Raw genomic sequence first — 20,718 nt, forward strand, 5'->3', positions numbered from 1 at the left:
ATGACGTGTTTACTCACCATGTGCAGCATCATGTTACTCGTGATGAATTCATTTATACTTGGATGCTCACGCTGTCAGCCCCACTGTGTCCAAACCATCACCATCCTCCCAACTTCACAGTAAGATTGTGCTAATGCACACCGCAGGTGCAGGTGCCCCGTGATTGTGTTCACGGCACAGCTCACACCTGATGATCCAGACTGACATCTCCTCACAAAGCTTCAAGTTCGGAGACGTCGTCTGAACGTTAAAAAAAAAAGCTTCAAGAAAAGCTTCAAAAAAAGAAGCGGGTGTTACGACCGGCGTTTTTTCCGTCCTGTCTTACTCATCCTGGTATATGGACCTCCGTGTGTTATTCACCTGACGTTCGTAACCACATTCAGTGCCCCGACACACCAAGCTGACCTCAAATGACCTTGAAACCCACACTGCCCACATCAGAGAAAAAAGCTTCATGGAGAATCTGGCCTCTGCTTAAATCTCACATGAATGTCGCAGGAGCTCTGCAATGTTCATGTAATCACTCTTTAGTTTCCTTTAAGATCCGATCCTCTGGACATCCAGGTGAAACAGAGCTCGGCTTGGTGCATCGGGGCTTTTGGCTCCTGGAGCCAACAACAGGCTTCGAATGCCGAATCCTACTAAACGTTATAAACCCGACAGTCTGTTACATAATGCCGCATAGGACGCAGAGCCATGGTTTATAAACGAGGAAATGCGATGAAGCTGATACTTCAGAAAATAAATAGAAGTATAAAGCATAAAGTTTTCAAGTCAGCAGCGAGACACAAGCTGTGTTTCAGCTGCTCTGACTGGTCTTCCGCTGTGGAAGTTGGGAGATTTTAATCATATATTACTATAATATAATAAATATATATATATATGAGCTGATGGTTTTCATATTGCACACACAGACATGCAATTTGTCTGGTTTTCTGTGTCAGGGCTCCTGGACTTAGATTCCTATATTGTATAAACATTGATGTAAAAATCAGGCCAGCTGGTGTAAACATGGTTTGATTTCCTCTTTTGAATTCGTCTGCTCTTTGCTTTTTCTGTGGTTTGGTGTCATAGGTATGTCATGTTGTCCCTTCTTTGACAGTAACCGCGAGAACCTGCAGGGTTTCTCTCGTTTAAAGCTGCAATGATTGCTTTAACCTCGAGGTGACGGTTGTTGTGATTTGGCGCTATATAAGTAGAATAGGATTGAATTTATCAGCCTCTGCGATGTGATTGGTGGATAAAGGTTTTGTCCGGTCTGATGTTCATTTTCTCCCATGTTTAATAAAGAAAAGCATCAAAATTGGTCTTTAAATTGGAAATCGGGCAGTGAATGTCTGCAGAACCGAAACTAGGAGCTAAAAGAGGCTGAAAGGCTTGAGTGATCAATGCAGATTTAAAGACTGAAGAGAAACTCGTCTGCTTTTCGAAAATTGTTTTTTTTATGATCATGCTGTTTCTCTTCTGCATTTATTATCATGTAAAGCTTAGAATCTAATTGTATTCTGATCATCTGAGCTACAAAAATTAATTTTTAATGAAAGATGATTGTATTGATCTGTAAATCGGTGAGGGGGTTATTGATTATAGCATATTATAGCTCTATGGTTATCTCTGCGCTTGCCTATAAAATAAACTCTTTGAAAAGGATTCCCTGGTGTCTCTCTGGTGTTTGTTCTTCTCTGTGATGAAAACTTTAGTGTTTTATGAGTTTCCTCTTCACATGTGTTTAAATGTCTTCAGTCGGGAAAAAAAGGTGATCACACTGGATATGAACAGGAAGTGGTGACATTGGCATCACGAATGTTGAGTATGCGGCACGCACTTTAAATAATGGAAGTTAGAATAAAAAGGTCGGGTAAGGTCAGCAGTGAGAGGCTGCAGAGCCTGAGGAGCTGTACATGATTAAAAAAAAATCAATAACAATGCAGCTCATTATCAAACAGGTAAAGTTTGGAGTCAAAAATAAAGAGCTGAACGTCAAACAGGTTTCTTTTTCTCTGTGCTGCAGCTGCTCTCTCACAGACTGTTCAGTAAAACAAGTGACCTGGATACATTTCTAGAGACAGGCACTGAATGACACATCTGGCATCGACTGAACCACAACAAGAGACAACATCCGCTGCTCCTCCTAACAGTGTGTGTGTGTGTGTGTGTGTGTGTGTGTGAGTAATGCAGTGACAGGTGGAGTGCAGTGATTGGCCTCTGTCAGGCTGCTGTGTCTGGATTGGATCATTAGTTTGATTCCTGCCTTCAGAGTTTTGGTGAGTTCTCGACAGTGACTCGTACATACTGGTCACACAATGAGAAGCTGAGAAGCAGTTTCTAGGTTGGGAGCTCATTGAGCTCTGTGCTCATTGTGTCTGTGTAGTAACAGCAGTTCACTTGCGTGGTCCCAAAACCTGATTCGGCCACTTCAAATATCTTTATCAAACAGCAATGTTATGTTTGTTGCCATTTCTGCTGCCCTGTTGGCCAGATCCTTTATATGAAAAGACATAAAATTTATATTTTTTTATTCAAAGGATATCTAAAAGTCACTTTTGCCAAAACAGACAGGACACGAATGTCCTTTCTGCCTCAAAGTGACTTTATATCTTTCATCACAGATGTGTTTGGCAAAGCTTTGGGGGATTATATGCCAACAATTCATTTACAACACTTTTTGTCTCAACACAGCTCCCAGACACTGAGTGAATAAATTGAGTCACAGCACCATCTACTGGATATATACTCTAAGCAAGGCTGAAATCACGGGAAAAGCTTTTGAATGAAATAAAGTTTCCATCAGGTACACTGTCAGGTTCTACAGTGGTTTCTTTGCAGACATCAGGCAGGTGAGCATTTTTACCTGTTCTGTTTCAAATGTCGGATTATTGCAGCTCCTTATAGTTTGTGTCATAATGTAAATGTTTAAAGAACGCACAGATTCATATAAAGACTGAGGCAATGATGTGTAGAAGGAAACAAAAGTGCTTAAAAATATAGTTTCTGCGAGGTGTGTGAGGTCAGTTTTATAGGGTTCTGTGCAGATGTCTGCATGGTTGTAGGTCTGTTGTAACTGCGTGGTCTCAACTGCAGAGGCTGCGCTACAAGGCAGATGCCCTGCAGGCGGACTGCAACAGGAACTCTGCTCTGTGAGTGTTGGGGCAGCACATCTCTTTCTACTCGTTCTACTTGTTTATTCAGTGGGCTAGTTTCAGTCATTGTGTAAAACTACTGTTTATAAGGTTGGGGAAACCTGCAGTCAGCTGAGACTGAAGAAGTCACTTGGATGACTGACGAAACATTTCTTCCACTGAAAACGCTATGTCCAGATGAAGAGAATCAACCTTTTGGGATTTACTTACATGGATGATTGAGCATTCATCAAGACATCTCTTTCTACTGATTTCTCTGAGTGGAGTTGCAAGAAGAAAGGTGGTCAGTCTGAGTGTGGCGCCCCCTGGCGGTGGCCCCTGGAGGCTGAGGGGCCTCTGTGGTGAGGAGGTGAGGTACCTGCCCTGTAACAAGAAGATTGTAATGATGAGCTGATAAAACCTGTCTGGTTAAACACCTTTCATTTTTCTGAGTAACAGAAACAGACATCAGCAGGTCGCACGTCCTACCGAACCACTGTCAGGTACAGACTGGTGGTGGTCTATTTTTTTAAATGCCAGCCCCGCCCCCTGCTGCTCCACCTGTTCTTACAGCACTGCACCATCTGCATGTGGTTCCTGCACATGCATGAACCGATCAGATCCCTCAGCTGATGTTTCTCACAGTGTGAATCTGTAAGTGAAAGGTGAGTGTCTGCCTGCTGCTGCTGCTGAGGATGATGATGCTGAAGATGATGCTGAAGATGTTGATGATGATGATGATGATGAAGAAGTTATGATGAAGATGATGATGTAATGAAGATTATGAAAAATGATGTGATGATGATGAAGATCGTGGTGATGATGATGAAGATGATTTGATGATGATGAGATGATGATGTGATGAAGATGATGAGAATGATGATGATGAAGAGGATGGTGATGAAGAGGATGAAGATGATGATGGTGCAGTAGCTCCAACAGGCTGCTGTCCTCGCGCTCCTTCAGCCTCCTCCGTTGTTATGAGTCATCGCGCGCAGCGTCTGCGGAGCGGCGCGCTGTGATTGGCTGAGGAGGAGCCGCCTGCGCGCGCACGGAGCCGCTCTTTGACCGTGGAAGAGCCGCTGCTGGCGCGTGAGGAGCAGCAGGAGTTGTGTGCAGCATGTCAGCCTGCCGCCGTGCGTGAAGCAGCTGCGCGCGGACAGATTCAGACTCTTCAGCTCGTTTCACAGCAAACATCCGGTCTGCACGCGCCTCCTCCTCTCCCCAACGCAGGAGCCACTGCTGAGAAGACACGGATTTTATCTGCACACCGAGACACCGAGAGAGCGTCCGATCCGCCCAGCAGAGGTGACACACACGGACACACACACACACACATACATACGGACACACACACTCACACTGATCCAGAAACGTCGGTCACACCTGCACCGGTGCGACACCGGGGCTCGTGCATCTCTGTGATTTTCCTCCAGCCTCATCATTATCTTCACATCATCGTCGTTGATCGATGGCTTCGATCTTTCTCTAATCGATGGTTTGTATTTTGTATTTTATGAAGCTTGATGACGTCCATGTGGGATGATGATGATGATGATGATGATGAAGTCAGAGGTGCAGCTGGTCTGCGGGGATTCAGGCTGCTCCGTGGCTTCTCCTCCCTGCGGAGGCCCTATTGGAGGGACGGCTGCTCATTCTGATTATCAAACAGCACCTTCATCATCTTCACCTTTCATTTAGCGATAATAAGCGTGCTGATGTTAACCTGGTGATGATCAGATAATCCGATCTGGTATGATGCTTCTTATCAGGAGAGCAGCACGTGAGCTCAGACCTGCTGGGTGTGATTCTGTGGTCCCTGTCTGGTCCCGTGCCTTCACACACGTTTTACATGATACTTCATGAAGTTTAAACCTCTTTTGTTTGTCATAGTTTTCAATCATTTTTATCCAAAGAAGCGAAAACGAGACTAATTCCATTGGCTTCTGCAGCATCGGTGTTAGTCATTGCACTCCATACAACGAGGTGACTGTTGTTGTGATTTGGTGCTATAGAAATAAAATAAAATTGAATCATTTTCTTATTCAGCTGAAGAGACTGTCCCAGCTGTCATAGGGTGACAGGCGGGGCACACCTGCACAGGTATCACAAGGTTAACAGAGAGAGAGGGATAACCATTAACACCTACAGCCAGTATAAAATCACTGTGGTGATCATTGATTCATTAAACCACCAATTGTTGCTTCTTTAATGTGTTTATGACTTTAATGATGCACCTGTAGATATTAATGATATGATGTGTCAATTTATTTATTTTTTTAAATCTGCAGAAGAAGAAGAAACAAAGTACAACATCCAAAATAATCAAAGTAGCTGAGATGAGAAATACTTCAAGAAAGTATAAGTACATTAAGACTGTATTTAAGTAAAGTACTTGAGTAAATGTACTCAGTTACATTATCTACAGTATGCTCTCCACCAGTGCTTGTGAAGGGGGGGGCAATCATATCGTATTATGACATGCACTAATGGAAGCGGCACGAGATGGCTCGGGTTCAGCTTCACCTGATGGATGTTTCCAGTTCGGGCTGAACCCTCTGCACCTGCAGTTCTTCTCTTCATGCTACACATAGTGCTTCCTCGTGTTGTGATGTAACTTCCAGACCTTTGACCTCTGAATGGACCAAGCTGTGATCTGTCCTCTCCTGATGGTCGCCCTGGTGGATCTGCTTGATGTTTGCACCCTAAGGACTTCCTTTTTTATTCAGCTCCTTCAACCACACCTTCAAATCAAGCACCTGGAATCATCTGCACACCTTTGACGATTTATGAGGAAATCAAGCCTGAATAAGAAAGAAGTCTGTTTATAACTGAGCCTGATCCGCATGTGTGGAAGCAGAGTGTCTGTGGAGAGCAGCAGTAGGTCACATTTAAAGAACCTTTTCAGGTTTAACCAATCAGCAGTGAGCCTGAGTGGACTGAAACACTCATTCAGATCATGAAATCCACTCCATTAAAATCCACTCAGTAAAACTAGCAGACTGCAGGTTCTGAGTGTTAAACCCTTTAACATGTAAATCAGAGCTGCAGGTGCACCGATCTCAGACCATACATTACACCGCCTCACTCTGTGGAGGAGCAGGCAGATACTGGATGCTGTGCAGAAAAAACACTGCTTGCACACACCCACAGGCTGTAGAAAAGACCAACGCAGCTTCAGGTGTGAAAAATGTAGCCAGCGTGGAAAATGTCTTAAAGCTGCCTTCTTTTTAATGGCCACCAGGGGGCGACAGCGGTGGCTGCAATCAGACTTCGGTCCTATAGAAGTCTATGAGATCTCTGACCTCTTTGTGTTTTATGTGCTCAGCCACTTGTTTTAGGTTGTACTGAATAAAACATGAAGTCAGTGTTGGTTATTCTATGTTTCCTTTGACTCACCAGTGAGTGAGTCGCTTGATGTTGTTGGTGGTGAAGCTGACCGGTTACACTAGGTCAAAACGACGCTCACGCCACCATGAAATTTGCTCCTGTAGTCCACGCGTGCACTTAGTAACACTCTGCATCACACCTCAGAAACACCACTGAAACCATCAGTGCATCAGACCTGTATGAGGTTCAGGTTAGGCGACAAGAGACGTCTGCTGTTTAGGTGTTCTCTTCACTAAATGTTTAATCACCTTCAAAGGATTTTCTTTACCCTTTTTCTATACAACAATCAACACAGTTTGGAATACAGAGTGAAAACGCTGTAAGCGGACAGATTCTTCCCATCCCACCTGATCCCATCAAAGTAAAAGAGCTTTTATACCACTGACATGCTCAGACTGTGACATAAGCAAATGTAAACCCTGCGATCTCAGGTGAGATTTAAAAGAAGCTCTCAGTCCGGTTGGATAGTCATGTTGCTGATTCTTGTGTTTTTGTCCTTTTCAAATCTTCAGATGGCAAAGGCAGACCAGCGTTTCGGCCAGCGGGATGGCTCTGACCAGAACTTTGACTACATGTTCAAGCTGCTGATCATCGGTAACAGCAGCGTGGGGAAGACGTCCTTCCTGTTCCGCTACGCCGACGACTCCTTCAGCAACTCCTTCGTCAGCACCGTGGGCATTGACTTCAAAGTGAAAACGGTGTATCGCAACGACAAGAGGATCAAGCTGCAGATCTGGGTGAGGACGGTTTGCTTGTCAGGCTGGTGGTTAGTTGTTCAACCTGGTTTGCTATGGTGTCTTTGGACACCTGCATTGGTGTCAGTCCTCAGAACCAGCCCCTCTGTTAGGGAGAAGTGGTTTCACAACCACCAAATGTGTTCGTGATAACATTAATTATTTATCATCAAATCAATTTAAACTCGGTGTTTGTGTGTCTGTTTTTTGTTTGTTTTTTTAGCTCTTTTGTTAATCAGGAAATGCGATGGTAGCGTCAATTAGCAGTGAAGAGTCAGCAGGAACTTCTCTTTGTTTATATTTTGTCTCATTTGCATCATCCTTACCTGGGCAGGTGGTAGGGTCCATGCAGGTAAGGCTGAGAAGGTGAAAGGTGATGCAACATTACCTGGATTCTGTAACAGCCCTTTAAAAAGTTGGTACCAAACAATAACCTCTTTCCCTCATACAGGCCCAGGGCTCAACACTGATGGTCATTCAGGGACGTAACACACAGCTGCTTCAGTATCTCAGGATGTTGTTTAAAAGTGATGATAAAAGCATGAGATGGGCCAATGGGTCAGTCAGACCTCGGAATCAATGCAAGCTTCGTATCGGTGTCGTGGTGACGATGAATGCTGAAGACAGAGCTGGTTTACAGAAGGGTTTAAAGGGGGAATAATGATTTGATCCCAGTTGAAATGAAGAGTCTCATTTTTTATGGTATTTTCATTTTAATGCCGAGAGATGAATATCAACCAAAAATTTAAAACAAACACATTACATAAAAATTATAAACTGACTTGCATGTCTTGTTGCCTTGTTGGCGAGCAGAGCAGTACGATGTTTCTTGTTGTTGGTCATCAGGTTTGCTCACTTCTCAGGAGGGAAGTTGGCCCACTCCTCTTTTCTTGGCTATCAGTTGCCAACACAAAGCCTTAGTCCCTTCACAGGACTTGCTTCTTCTTTAGCCACTCCTTTGTTGCCTTGGCGATATGTTTTGAGTCATTTTAATGCTGGAAGTCCCATCCTTGACCCATCTTCAGTGATCAGGCTGAGGGAAGGAGGTTCTGGTTCTAGTTTGGCTTCATTCATTGGCCCCTCAGTGCGGTGAAATCATCATGTACCCTCAGCAGAAAAACAGCCCAAAGCATAATGTTTCCACCTCAGTGCCTGACTGTGGGGGACGCTATTCTTTGAGTCGTACTCAGCATTTCTCTTCCTTTAACCTCAGCAGGAGCCCGATTTTGGTTTCATCTGACCACAGGGCTTTCTCCCAAGCCTTCTCTGATTCATTTAGGTGTTCACTGGTAAACTTAAGACGGGCCTGAACATGAGCCTCCTTGAAGATTCCAATCCATTACAGCGTAGCACGATACCATTAACAAGGAGTTCTGGGCTGATCCACCACTTTCCCCATGATTATCCTCATCGCATGAGGCAAGATCTCGCATGAAGCTCCAGACTGGGACTGATTGATGGTCACTGAGTTTTTGATTGATTGATTGATTGTAATCTGTTTCCCACATGGCAAACTGCCAGTCTGTAGGAGGTTCTGGCTTGTTCGCAGAGCATCTTATACTTTTTTCCCTCAATGAACATACAAACGTATTTATAACGTGTATGTAATGTCAGTTTCTGGATTTTCAAATGATATTCTGTCTCTGTCCATTAAAATGAAACTATCATAAAAAATAGAGACAGTTCATTTATTTGTAAGTGAGCAAACTTACACATTCCTACCCCACATATGACCAAGAGCTGTGGGCAGTGATGGCAGAATGAGACTGAGGATACAGGCAGCAGAAATGAGCTTCCTCTGAAGGTTGTCTGAGCTCACCAAATACAAAGCTAACCTCAGGTTACCCGAACAGATACAGTCGCTGGAACAGTGACACATTTTCTCCAAGGTCTCTCCTTTTTTAGATACATCTCTGTGCAAAAGTGAAGTTGAACCATAGAGGAAGTCACAGTTTGTGAGCCAATCAGCTCTTCTTGCAATGCTGAGCATCTCAGCTGACACAGCATCAAGTGAGCTGTTAACAAGGATGAAAGGTTTTCTAAGAGAGATCCTTCAGCTGAAAATGTTGTTGGGGAAATGGATGTCTGCTCACCTGCAGCCATTGGGGAAGTCTGGAGGTTGGGCCAGCTCCATGGATGCTCCATGTTCCTCAACCTGTTCCTGGTGAGGTTTTGTGGTATGGCAGAACACGCTGTCCTGGTGGGTCAGGAGGACGCCGACTGAGCGGATGATTTCAGACACAGCAATTTCTCAGATGCAGGAAATAGTCGACTTCAGACCCGTTCTAAATTCTGGATATACTCCATGTGGTTTAGATGTTGAGTTGCAGAGCCAAAGTGCTTGAAGATGCACTTTTCACCCCTCAGCAGAAATTTGGAAACACCTTAAAGCACTTGTCTGATCGGATCTTATGTGATTTAACTTCCTGTTCAAAGGGAATTCTTTCTTCCTGCTGTTGCCACGTCGTGCTCACACAGAGGATCGTCTGATTGTTGGTGTTTTCTCTTTATCCTACACTATAAAGCATCATGGGGCAATTGTTGTGAATTGGTGCTGTCCAAATAAAACTGAATTGAACTGGAGCAGTTATTGTGAAGAATTACTGAAATTAACTAATTTTCTTTTCCAATTTTTTGCTTTCATGTCCACAAATAAAAACTGCATGAATAGAATGACGGGTCAAATGATCTCACATTAAGTCGAGATCAGACCACAGCTTTCATGCATGTTACACCAAAACAATCAAAAACCTTCCACAAACTGACCACACACATCATCTGATGGTCATCTGACAGCCCACCGCTGATCTAAGGTTTGATCGAATCTTTAGCTGCTGCAGATCGCACTGATGCTTCCTGCACTGTGTTTTATTTAATTGGCTTGATTGATGTGGATTTTGAGCCTTTACTTGTTCCATTCGGGCAGTTTTTGTAAAATTATCTGTTTATTTCTTCAAATTAAAGTTTAAAAAGCATCTTTTCCCTGCAAGTTAAACTTGTGCCTCCATATCTGTTGATGCTGAATGTCTCAGAGGGTTCAGTGATGTGTCTCCTCCTAATGTAATGTCTCTGCTCTCGCTGCTTTAATACACTGCATCGAAAAGTTATAATTCTGTGACGTCAGCTGTAATGTTGAATGTGCTGTGACAGAGCGCACGTCTTCATAAAGCGCAGTAATGATCAGCTGCATGTGTTTAAAGTGGATCAGCAGACTGAGCTCTGCTTGCAGCAAAAACACACTCACAGCTCCTTTTATCAGTGGTGATGTTGTTGCCATGGCAGCGGCCCTTTACGCTCACACACGCGCGCACACACACACATACTCCATTACTGTGTTGACTTTAGTGGCAATTAAAAGGAGCTCTCAGGGTGGAGAGGTTGAGACCTGATGGGAGACAGAGGGCCCAGAAGGTGTTTGTGTGCGCGTGTGTGTGTGTGTGTGTGTGTGTGTGTGTGTGTGTGTGTGTGTGTGTGTGTGTGTGTGTGTGTTGACATAATTGGAGCCAATCAGAGCCAGCTGATTCAAACTGAAAGCATCATTGTGCATAAAAATAGACTGAACACAAACTGTTGGATGGAGAGCTATGACCAAAGCATCATGGGAGGTGTAGTTTATGACTGTTAACTTCAACATATTAACACAGATTTTAGATCACTGGCTCTGCTTACAGATAAATGTGGTCACTAGGGGCGACACCTCTGGTTGTAAAAAATTGTGATTGGATAGAAGTTTAAGAGGAGATTGATCCTTCCGCTCAGCTGAGCTCAGTGCAAACCTCTGATGAGTTTATGGTCTCAGGTCTTATGGAATAAAACGTGATATTTATTTTGGACGTTTTGGCTCTGTTAGTGTCATACAGGAGTAGGAAGTAGGAGAGTGTTTCAGCTGTCTGCATATTTTTGATCATGTTGACTCAGTCTGAGGCTGATCATCCTCCATCATAAACACACACACACACTCCACAGTCTGAATTAATTAATCGTATGCGAGCTCTCGCTGTGTCTCTCCGGATAAAGGCAGAATCAGGGAGTGTTGAGTCAGAGCTAAAATTAGCAGAGTGACTCGGGGCAGCTGTAGTGATACGGAGGATGAAGCAGTGGAGGACGGCGGCGTGAAAGTCACACCGTGGCCCGGCTGCTTGTTGCAGAGATCAATGGCCTGAGACTAGCTGAAAGAGTCTCTGGTGCTTTCTTAGATTATTTTTACTGATCGTCTTCAGTTTCCACAGATATGATGTCTATTTAATCTGTCATATCACACGTCATCATCAGAGTTATTAAAGCAGCACTGGCACATATACAGTAGCACAGGGAGGGATGCTGATGCCGTTAGCTGAATGACTGTTTTGCTTAAATATTAAAAATGAACTTTTTATTCATCACACTTTACTCTTCAGAAGTTTCAAGCCTTTGAGCTTCTGCAGAAACCCAGCAGGGGTCCAAAGAAACACTTAAGCTGAATCAACGCACTTATATTTTAGGGTCCAAACAAATTATATATAATGAACCTGCTGTGTAGTTTATGTATTCATGTATTTGTGAGGATGTTTGTTTCAGGAGTTTTTCCCCGCTGTGTCTCAATCCAGCGTCTTCCTCTCTTTTTCTTCTCCAGCAGATTTACAGACATTTTTACAGCTTTAATTCTGGAGCTTCAGCACTGATGGCTTCATCATGGTAGATTCATAGAGTGGACCTTAAATATGGATGCAGCCACAAAGTCTGGAAGTTTTGGGGTTTACTTTCGGCCTTCACCGTGCTGGGGTTTTTTTGTTTGTTTGTTTCCAGATGTGACCATATTCAGACGAGAGGCTGGAATGCTAAGTTATCAGCTAATGCTCTTGTTATCAGAATCCATCTACAGACTGTATGGGTACATCACAGAGATGCAGAATTTCACTTCCTAGATGGTCTGTTAGTACAGTAACCTCACAGCAGCCATATTACTGGTCACATAATGTCATTAAAAAGGCTCCAACAGCACAAACAGGGTCCAGAGGTATTGACTGGAAGCAGCTACAGGCACTTGTGTCACTCAAAGAGGCCACGCCTCTAATGATGCAAACTTTCCAAGGGAGTTCTAAAACCACTCTCTTCCCATACTGTTGTTATAAAGGGGGAAATTATTAATTATTAGAGACCAGACGAGTTTGTGTATCGAGCTGTAAATATGTTTATTCTTGCTGTAAACCTTTAACATCGGAGTCTGTGGGGACTGACTCACTGCTGGAGCCTCTGCTGGATGTTGGAGGAACTGCAGATTTTAGTACTTGGAGGCTGCTGATTAGGTAAAGTCTGTTTGCAGCTGACACAGTCATGCGACTAGCTGTGTGTTTGTTTTCAGGACACGGCCGGTCAGGAGCGTTACCGCACCATCACCACAGCCTACTACCGCGGTGCCATGGGCTTCATTCTCATGTATGACATCACCAACGAGGAGTCCTTCAACGCCGTCCAGGACTGGTAGGTGATTGGCTGGAAGCTTGTGATTCATCATAAAGAGAAACTCAGCTCAGGTCGTGTTGCTGTGTGTTTGCAGGGCCACGCAGATCAAGACGTACTCATGGGATAACGCCCAGGTGATCATGGTGGGCAACAAGTGCGACATGGACGAGGAGAGAGTGGTACCCCCTGAGAAGGGAAAACACCTGGCTGACCAGCTAGGTGAGACTCAGCTCTCTTTCACCTCAGGTGGTACAGACAGCAGCAGAAACCTTTCTTCTTCTTTAGCTTGAGATGGTTGGAGTGAGAAAAAACTGCCTCAGGGCCCCAGAAAGGAACCTAAAGAGAAAATATATATATATATATATATATATATATATATATATATATATATATATATATATATATATATATATATATATATATATATATATATATATATATATATATATATATATATATATATATATATGTGTGTGTGTGTGTGTGTGTGTGTGTGTGCTGTGTTTAGTTTAACTATTGAAAGAAAAAGGGATGACTCATCTCTTCTTCAGCAGCTCTGTGCTGAGGCTCATGGGACATGTAGTATGTGTGATGTAGTAAAAAAGTAGAAAAACCCATAGTGTGATTAAAATACATACACACAATCCATCAGCAGGTTTACACCCTCCTCATATGATCTAACATTTACCTGCAAACACCTGAGCATGAAGGCAGTGCAGGAGGAGCCTTCAGACTAACAGGGCAGGTGTGTTTTCACCAGGTGATCCCTGTGAGCCAAAGAACTTTCTTTAAATTGTACCTATTGGAGGAAATCTGATTATAAGTTTATTTTATTTTTGCTTTTTCTTGGTCAGAACATTTAGAAAGTACTCAGTTTAGCTTTAATTTCTCTTTATGCACAAGAACATGAAGAACGAGATTATGATGCAGGTAAAAGCTGCGGCTCTCAGCACTGAAAGGGCAAGTAGTTTTTTATTCCAGTAAAAGCAGCATTGCACTTTATTGTTGATAGATTTTATTAATGCACCACTCTACGTGAATTCATTTTCGCACACCGTGTGCCGACTGCAGAACAAAGAAATGAATAACTGTGATTCAGAGCGCCGGCATTGATTTTTGTTTGTTTGATGGTGTTTAGCCTGAAAATTATTATTAATCAAAGCACACTCATATAAATACCTTGAATCTTTTCATTGTTACATTATGTTGCAAATCAAGTTACAATTTATGGTGTTATTTATTTATAGTTAAGTTTGTGATACAAGGCTGTCATTGTTATTCCAGTGTCTTAAGTCCCGACATGCATGATCGGCCTAATTTTACGTATGATCAATAATGAACATGCAGAAAAATAGAAATAAACATTATCATATCTGTACTTTACTGACATCAGACTTCACTCCCAATGTTTTTAGACGAGCTCAGGTGTTATTCAGGGCCTGCTGTTCAGGTCACGTGTATTCAAAGCTGCTCTGAGGTCAGTCCATCAGAGAGCTGTGCCGAAAGCCTGAAACACATTAAACACACAAATATGGGATGAGATGCTTCATTCCTCATGCTTTCTGTCCTAATGCAGATAATAGAGCTGAGCCTGAGCCTTGCTGCAGCTCTATTAACTGTTTAACTCACCTTTCATGTAGCCTGAGGAAGAGAGTGAATCAGATTCTCCACATCAGCTAAATGAGCATCTGTTCAAGTGTCTGCTTCTCACACAGTCTGATAAAAAAACAGAAAATCATTTCCATGACACAGGCAAAACCTACTCGAAAAGAAATGAGTAGTGTCTGTCTGACAGCTCTTACATGAACCAATGTCTGCTCTCCAAACTTTAAGCTTTATTATGTTAAGGATCTCTCTGGTATCAAATATGGAGTTTATTCCCTTTCATTTTTAAAACTAGAGCAGACATTGACACGTAGCTGAATGGCAACAGTTTTCATAAAGCAAACTGACTTTTCCTTACAGTTCAATATAAACAGCATCTATCTTACTATTGAAAACCAAGGTTTTGTTTTAGCTAACAGAAAGTTCTAAAGCTAAAAGTGAAAATACTCAGCCACTTAAAAGAAGAAAACTCTTCTGGTTCTTTTCCAGTAAGCACCTCCATCTCATTCTCAGGGTTTTTTGTCTTTCCTCTTCCATTAATATTCAAGAATGAACCTAGTAAAAACATATCTAAATTATCTTTCTTATATAGCACTTTTCTACTCTTGCAGAGCACTCAAAGCCTTTCATACAACATGTTGTATGTGCTTAAATGCTCTCTATCGAACAGTCAAACTCAGGTTGATGCGTCAGAGAGCAAGTTGAGGTTAGTTTCTTGCCCAATATGCAGACTGGAGCAGTCAGCGATCAAGCCACCAGCCTTCTGATTAGTAGATGACCTGCTTTACCTGCTGAGCTACAGCCACCCCATCTGAGCAATACAATACAATGTCATCAGCATAAAGGACATTTTATGTTTCATTCATTAAATTAAAGAAAGAACCCCACGAGTAAGTTGTTTTCCTGCATAAACTGGAAGGTGGAGGTGTTGGAAAGGGTCCAAATCCAGGAAACCAAGGCAGGTAGTTAAAAGAAAGCCTTTATTTGTTTGAATATCCCAAATTTTGCAATCCAAAGAAAGCCCATGGAGATGCAGGGCAGCACAACACAAAGCACAGATAAAAACCTAATCTGACAAGAACACAGAGGGAGACAGGACTGTTTATACACACTAGACGGGGGGAAATAAGCCACAGTTAAACATATTCAAGACAATCAACAGACAGGAAGTAAAGCCCAACAGACCAGAAACCCTGAAGGAATGAAACACTACTGAAAGTGTGAACTGAAACTGAGTACGACCTAAAAATGAAAACAAATATCCATGAAAACACATCTTCATTACCACAAACTAACTTCAAAATGCTATATTAAAAAAATCCAACAGAAAATTCAGAGAATTCAGAAATGTAAAGCACCAGGACCGTGACATTTCCAATGAGTTTAAAAGCACTTTGTTTATGAGCTATACAACATGGCATCATCAGCATAAAGGAGCATTTTCTTTATCACTAGTCTAATGTGATCCACTGAGTCCGACGTCTCTAAATGTTGCTGTTACTGCAGTGGTTTTTAAGTAAAACTTTTCTACCTCCTCCTGCAGGCTTCGAGTACTACGAGGCAAGCGCCAAAGAGAACATCAATGTGCGGCAGGTGTTTGAGCGCTTGGTGGACATCATCTGTGTGAAGATGTCGGAGCGTGTGGACGTAGAGGCGCCGGCAGCTCCTGGTTCCAAGACCACCAGACTGACCGACAAACCTGCCCAGCTACCTCAGAAGTGCTGCTGATCGTCCGTCATCCCCCAAGCTCTCAAAATAAGAAAAAGAAAAAAAATATATAGATTATCTATTGTAACATTCCTCTGCACACTCGCTCTGCTTCATGTTTGTAAGCGGCCATCCATTACTACGCCTTCTCCAGGCCCTGCTAACTAACATCTATATAACCACTTTTACCATCCCAAGTGTCCGTGGGAGGCCCTTTAGCTGTCAGCGTACTCCATGCTAATGCGGGTTTGGCGTGCTTGAAAAGGTTATTGTGCTGCTGGTGGTGATATCACTGTGACTAGTGACTGTTTTCAAGGATTTTTCTCTTATGCAGAAACAAAAAAAGAACAAAGGCTTGATTACACTAGAAAGTGACACAGTTACAGACAGGCTGAAAAAGTGACATCAGGTACTTCCGGTTGGTTCTCTTAGCTGTCGCATGGATATTTAGCATCTGATGATGAGCGTGCGCGGTTTATTTCATAGTTGTGTTCGTTGAAATGCTGACATTCGTGTGTGTGAGGTAGAGCCTTTTACTGTGGAATGAGGAGTCAGAGGTCAGGACTGTGAGGAAGACTTTCTTTTAGTAAGTGGGGTGAATTTGTGAGTCAGGGGTGGAGAGTGGACTGTTTCAACCAAGAAACAAATGCACTGAAGGTGTTTCCAACAGGATGATTAGATCTGCGCATTTTCTGTGCTGGTGTGACTTCAAGGTGGAAACAATTAATGTCTAAAAAGCTGCACAGCTGGCAACCACAGACTCAACTTCTTGCAAACATGAAAGCCAAATCCAACAGAAGCTGATCCAGAATGCTGCACAGATGTGAAACATCCAGGAGGAAACCACTGCAGGTCAGAGGGACATGAGGACCAATCCGATCCAGCTGCTGCAGAGACCAAACTGCAGATGACTGTTAACACTAGTAAAAGGCTTATTTCTGTAAGCCGCTGCGTGCCACTCTGTAGTGCAGACTTCTTCACAGAGAAATAACCACTGGTGATACAAAGTGGGTGGCTCTTGAGTTAAACTTTCCTTAACTTAAAGGTGAGCGATTAAAGCAACTACCAGTGAGAGAGAAGGACACCTCTGACTGACATATGAGGGGGTGGTAAATACATTAGAGGGTTACCTAAGCAACCACAGCCAGGAACAGCCATAATCTAGCTGCCATTAAAATGATGCAAGATGAGTGAATCACTTCCTGTGTGGCCACCCCTTAAGAAGTGTGCTTCATTTTCATTCATCACAAAGACGCCGTCCGACTTCTCTTTGTTACTCTGAAGATGCTCTCTTTGATTGCAGCACTGTGATGTTGACCGGGACACAGAGGGTGAATCTTCTTACTCTGCCTGAGATTAGACGCGATGAATGACACCTGCTTGCTCCATGCTGTAATGACACATGTGCAGTGAGGCAGCAGGCCTCTAACTGAGTAACACTGCAGGTGAAGTTTAGTGTCTCAAACACGCCAAATGCACATTTAGTTGGAGTGTGATGTCAGCAGGGTCACAGGTCAGCACAGCACTGCCTCTCCTCTCAAAGTGTAGCACAACGCCACAGCTGCTCATGTGTTTACAGTCCTCCTCTGAGTCATCACTCATGCTGCTTCTCTACAGCTAGCGGTAGTTCCTCTGATATAACATGCCTATAGCCCACAAACTCTTACTGGCCTTACTCAGACAGACGCTTTAAGGCTGCACCACCAACGCACAACTCTGACAGGGCTGCAGTCCAGTCGCTCGGGTCAGAGGAGCCGGGTCATAGGTGAAGTGACAGCACCCCCTGGTGGTTTAATGGGGTCTTAAGATAATTACAGAAAGTTCAATGAGAAGGAAAACACTTAAAATGGTGTTACAACAAAGTATAACTGAAACAACTCATACATTTCAAGAGTCATATCGGATGAACAGCAGTGAGTATTGATCACACCTGTAACCAGGTGTGAAACGAAGATGAAACTACATTGTGATTTTATGGATGTTTGTATGATGATTTCAGTCTTGGTTTCAGTGATGCTAAATCCCAGAGGTGAAGGTATTTTCTCTGTTCACTCTGTGGAAACCAAACTGAGATACACAGATGCTCTTTGAGCATGTGCAAACCATCCACTAAAGCAAACTCTGAACTCTGACTCAGATTGTCTCCATCGGGAAGATTATTAACAACAAACAGAACCAATATAAGTCTGATGTGAGCGTGTGCAGGAGCACAAACAATCCCTGTTTGTTATCTCTGTCCTCTCTAATCTGCAGCCTCCAGCAGCTGCTCTCAGTCTGATGTTCTGCAGGACTTAACGTGATGCTGCTTGACTTTCAGCTCTCTTTGCGTGTCCTTCATAGCTTATTCAACCTTCCTGTTTCTGTCTGATGAAGCAGTCCTTCAGATCTTCACTGTTCCAGCCTTCAGTCAGTGTTTCTTCTCATTGACAGGAAGCCCCAAAATGTCTGCCGCTGTGTCAGCTGTTGCCATTGTGTTGTGAAGGTGTGGAAGGATTTCTGAATGGACCTATGGGGTCCAAGACTTCCAAGGAATCTAAAGCTTATTTCTAAAGCCCAGTGTGGGTGTGGCTGCTGGAGCCTGAGTTGAGGTACCTTTTGCTGTAATGTAAGGCTGTGCTCAGAAGTGAGATGCAGAGTTTCTGCCTTCACAGAGCCGTGAGATTCTTTAAATACACAGCAGAGAATCAGTGATGACCCCGAAAGAGAGATGCTTTAAACTGAAACGCTGTCCTTCCTGTGGGACCGAAGCTCTAGATTCACCTCTCTGACCTCTGAGCTTTAATTACAGAGAAACAGAGCACGAGTTATGAAGACTGGAGTTATTTAAAGCCACTGAGACCTGACGACACAACCCAGAGCTGCAGCAGTCAAACCTTCCAGTAACACACAGCTTTTCTGGTTTAGGATCAAGCCAACGGACTCAAATTAATGGAAGCTGCAAAAAGCAACAGGAACTCCAAAGTAACCGACATGCAGGAGGTTTGTTTCTGAGGTTAACTGACAGCCGTCACTGCTGAATGATCATCCACTCCCTTTGGTGGTGTGAGCGTCCTCATAAGGGCTCAGTTCACATACAAATTCTGTTCCAGACAAACGGAGACACGCTTGGAGCTCTTTTTGGTGTTATTATGAAACAATCTGAGATGGAGAATGAGAGCGTGAGACAAGAGTCATGTGTGCATTCACACTAATCATCAACCTTCAGGTGTGAAGTAAATCTGTTTGAATTGCATTTTGCTGGAAGCTGAGTCAGAGTTCACGAGTCGTAGAAGAGTAAAAAGCATCCAGGGTCTCGCCTCTGGCCAGTGCTGGAGTGCGTGCTCGCTGTAGTTTTGCTTTCTATGGCGTGAACAGACTTCCATGTCTGCTTTTTTCCCGAAATCACAGAAGAACAAAGACAGGAGAGGAGATCAGGATCAGAGACCCTGGCCCGGGCCACACTGAGCGCTGCAGCCCTGCTTCATGGTGGCAATCAGCTTTTGCACCGGCGACCGTGCCGCCAAGGCCACACGGAGGCTGATTTTTAGTCGCACACACACGTGAGTGGAACTGATGAGTGAGGAGAGCACGTCTCTCGCCCCCTTTAGCAGGTGTAGTCGCACAGCCGCCGTGTTTGCAGTGTTTCCTACATGAGCGTGTGTGTGCGTGTGTGTTAGTGTTGAGTATCATGATATTTATCGCGTGTTCAGTTGTACGGGTTCTTGTGATATTTTGAGCTCCAGTGCGTGTGTTCATGGAAGACTTGAAGAAACATTTGTTCTTAAATATTCTGATAAACTTATATCCTGCCAAACTGTTGTATAGCAACCACAGCGCACGTTGGTGTGTGTAACTCCCTGCCGTGTGTCTTCATATGGATAAGAACTTACAATAACATGGACATCGTCTTCATATGATTATTTTCTAAGTGACTTTGTAAATGATAGAGGTAGATCTGATCCTGGTGTTGAGTTTATTTTTCTGCAGTGTAACCATGGACTAATTCTTAGAGAGTTCCTGTAAACTTGTTGTCTTACGGTTTGCTCCTGTTCAGGGAGAAGCACAAAGTGATTGTACAAAATATTGTGAATGTTTGTATATTATAGATCAGATTTAGTATAATAAAAATCACAATCTTTAATCAGAATGCGTGTCGCTTTTCCTTGGTAGAATACATAGGTACGCAGTCGTCACCAGAGAATCTTTTAAAAATTACATAAATCTGCAAACAGTTCTGAAAGTTGTGTCGGACCTCAGTGCGATTTGCTCCACAGGGGTCTGCTGTACCGTTCACCTCATAGTCCTCTGATGGGTCACAACACCTACAGAAGAACTCTGGTGGTTCTGCAGAGGTTGGATATCAGTGGTGTGCAGGAGGACGGTACAGAATGTGAATAAAAGCAGAAACATGGTGGTCAACTTCAGAACGAAGATCAGGATGTGGGTGTGTTGGAGAGCGTCCACATCAACAACAGGCTGAACTGGAGGGATGACATAAGAAGGAGACAAGCAGGCTCTGTTTCCTAGAGAAGCCAAGATCCTTCACTGTGTGCAGCAAAATGATGGACATGTTCTATCAGTCAGTGAGTTCTGCTGGAGAAGCAGTGTATTCAAGCTGACATAGGGGGAGAGGCAGGGTATACGCTGGACAGCTCGCCAACCTGTGGCAGGGCTAACAGAGAGACAGAAAACCATTCAAGCCTAATTATTAATCATCAACTTCATACTATGGGGACGAAACT

The 20,718-nt window shown here is 43.4% G+C and overlaps 1 protein-coding gene across 1 annotated transcript; it reads left to right on the plus strand.

Moving 5' to 3' along the window:
* The first annotated feature begins 4,199 nt into the window (after positions 1-4,199).
* On the plus strand, positions 4,200-20,123 carry rab3b (RAB3B, member RAS oncogene family). The gene is made up of 5 exons (XM_031743565.2): positions 4,200-4,427; positions 7,022-7,246; positions 12,585-12,703; positions 12,780-12,904; positions 15,834-20,123. Exons 2-5 carry the CDS (start codon positions 7,022-7,024, stop codon positions 16,016-16,018), a joined length of 654 nt encoding a protein of 217 aa, XP_031599425.1. The 5' UTR covers positions 4,200-4,427; the 3' UTR covers positions 16,019-20,123.
* The last annotated feature ends 595 nt before the right edge of the window (positions 20,124-20,718 follow it).

This window comes from Oreochromis aureus, linkage group 23 (assembly GCF_013358895.1).
Source record: "Oreochromis aureus strain Israel breed Guangdong linkage group 23, ZZ_aureus, whole genome shotgun sequence".
NCBI lineage: Eukaryota > Metazoa > Chordata > Actinopteri > Cichliformes > Cichlidae > Oreochromis > Oreochromis aureus.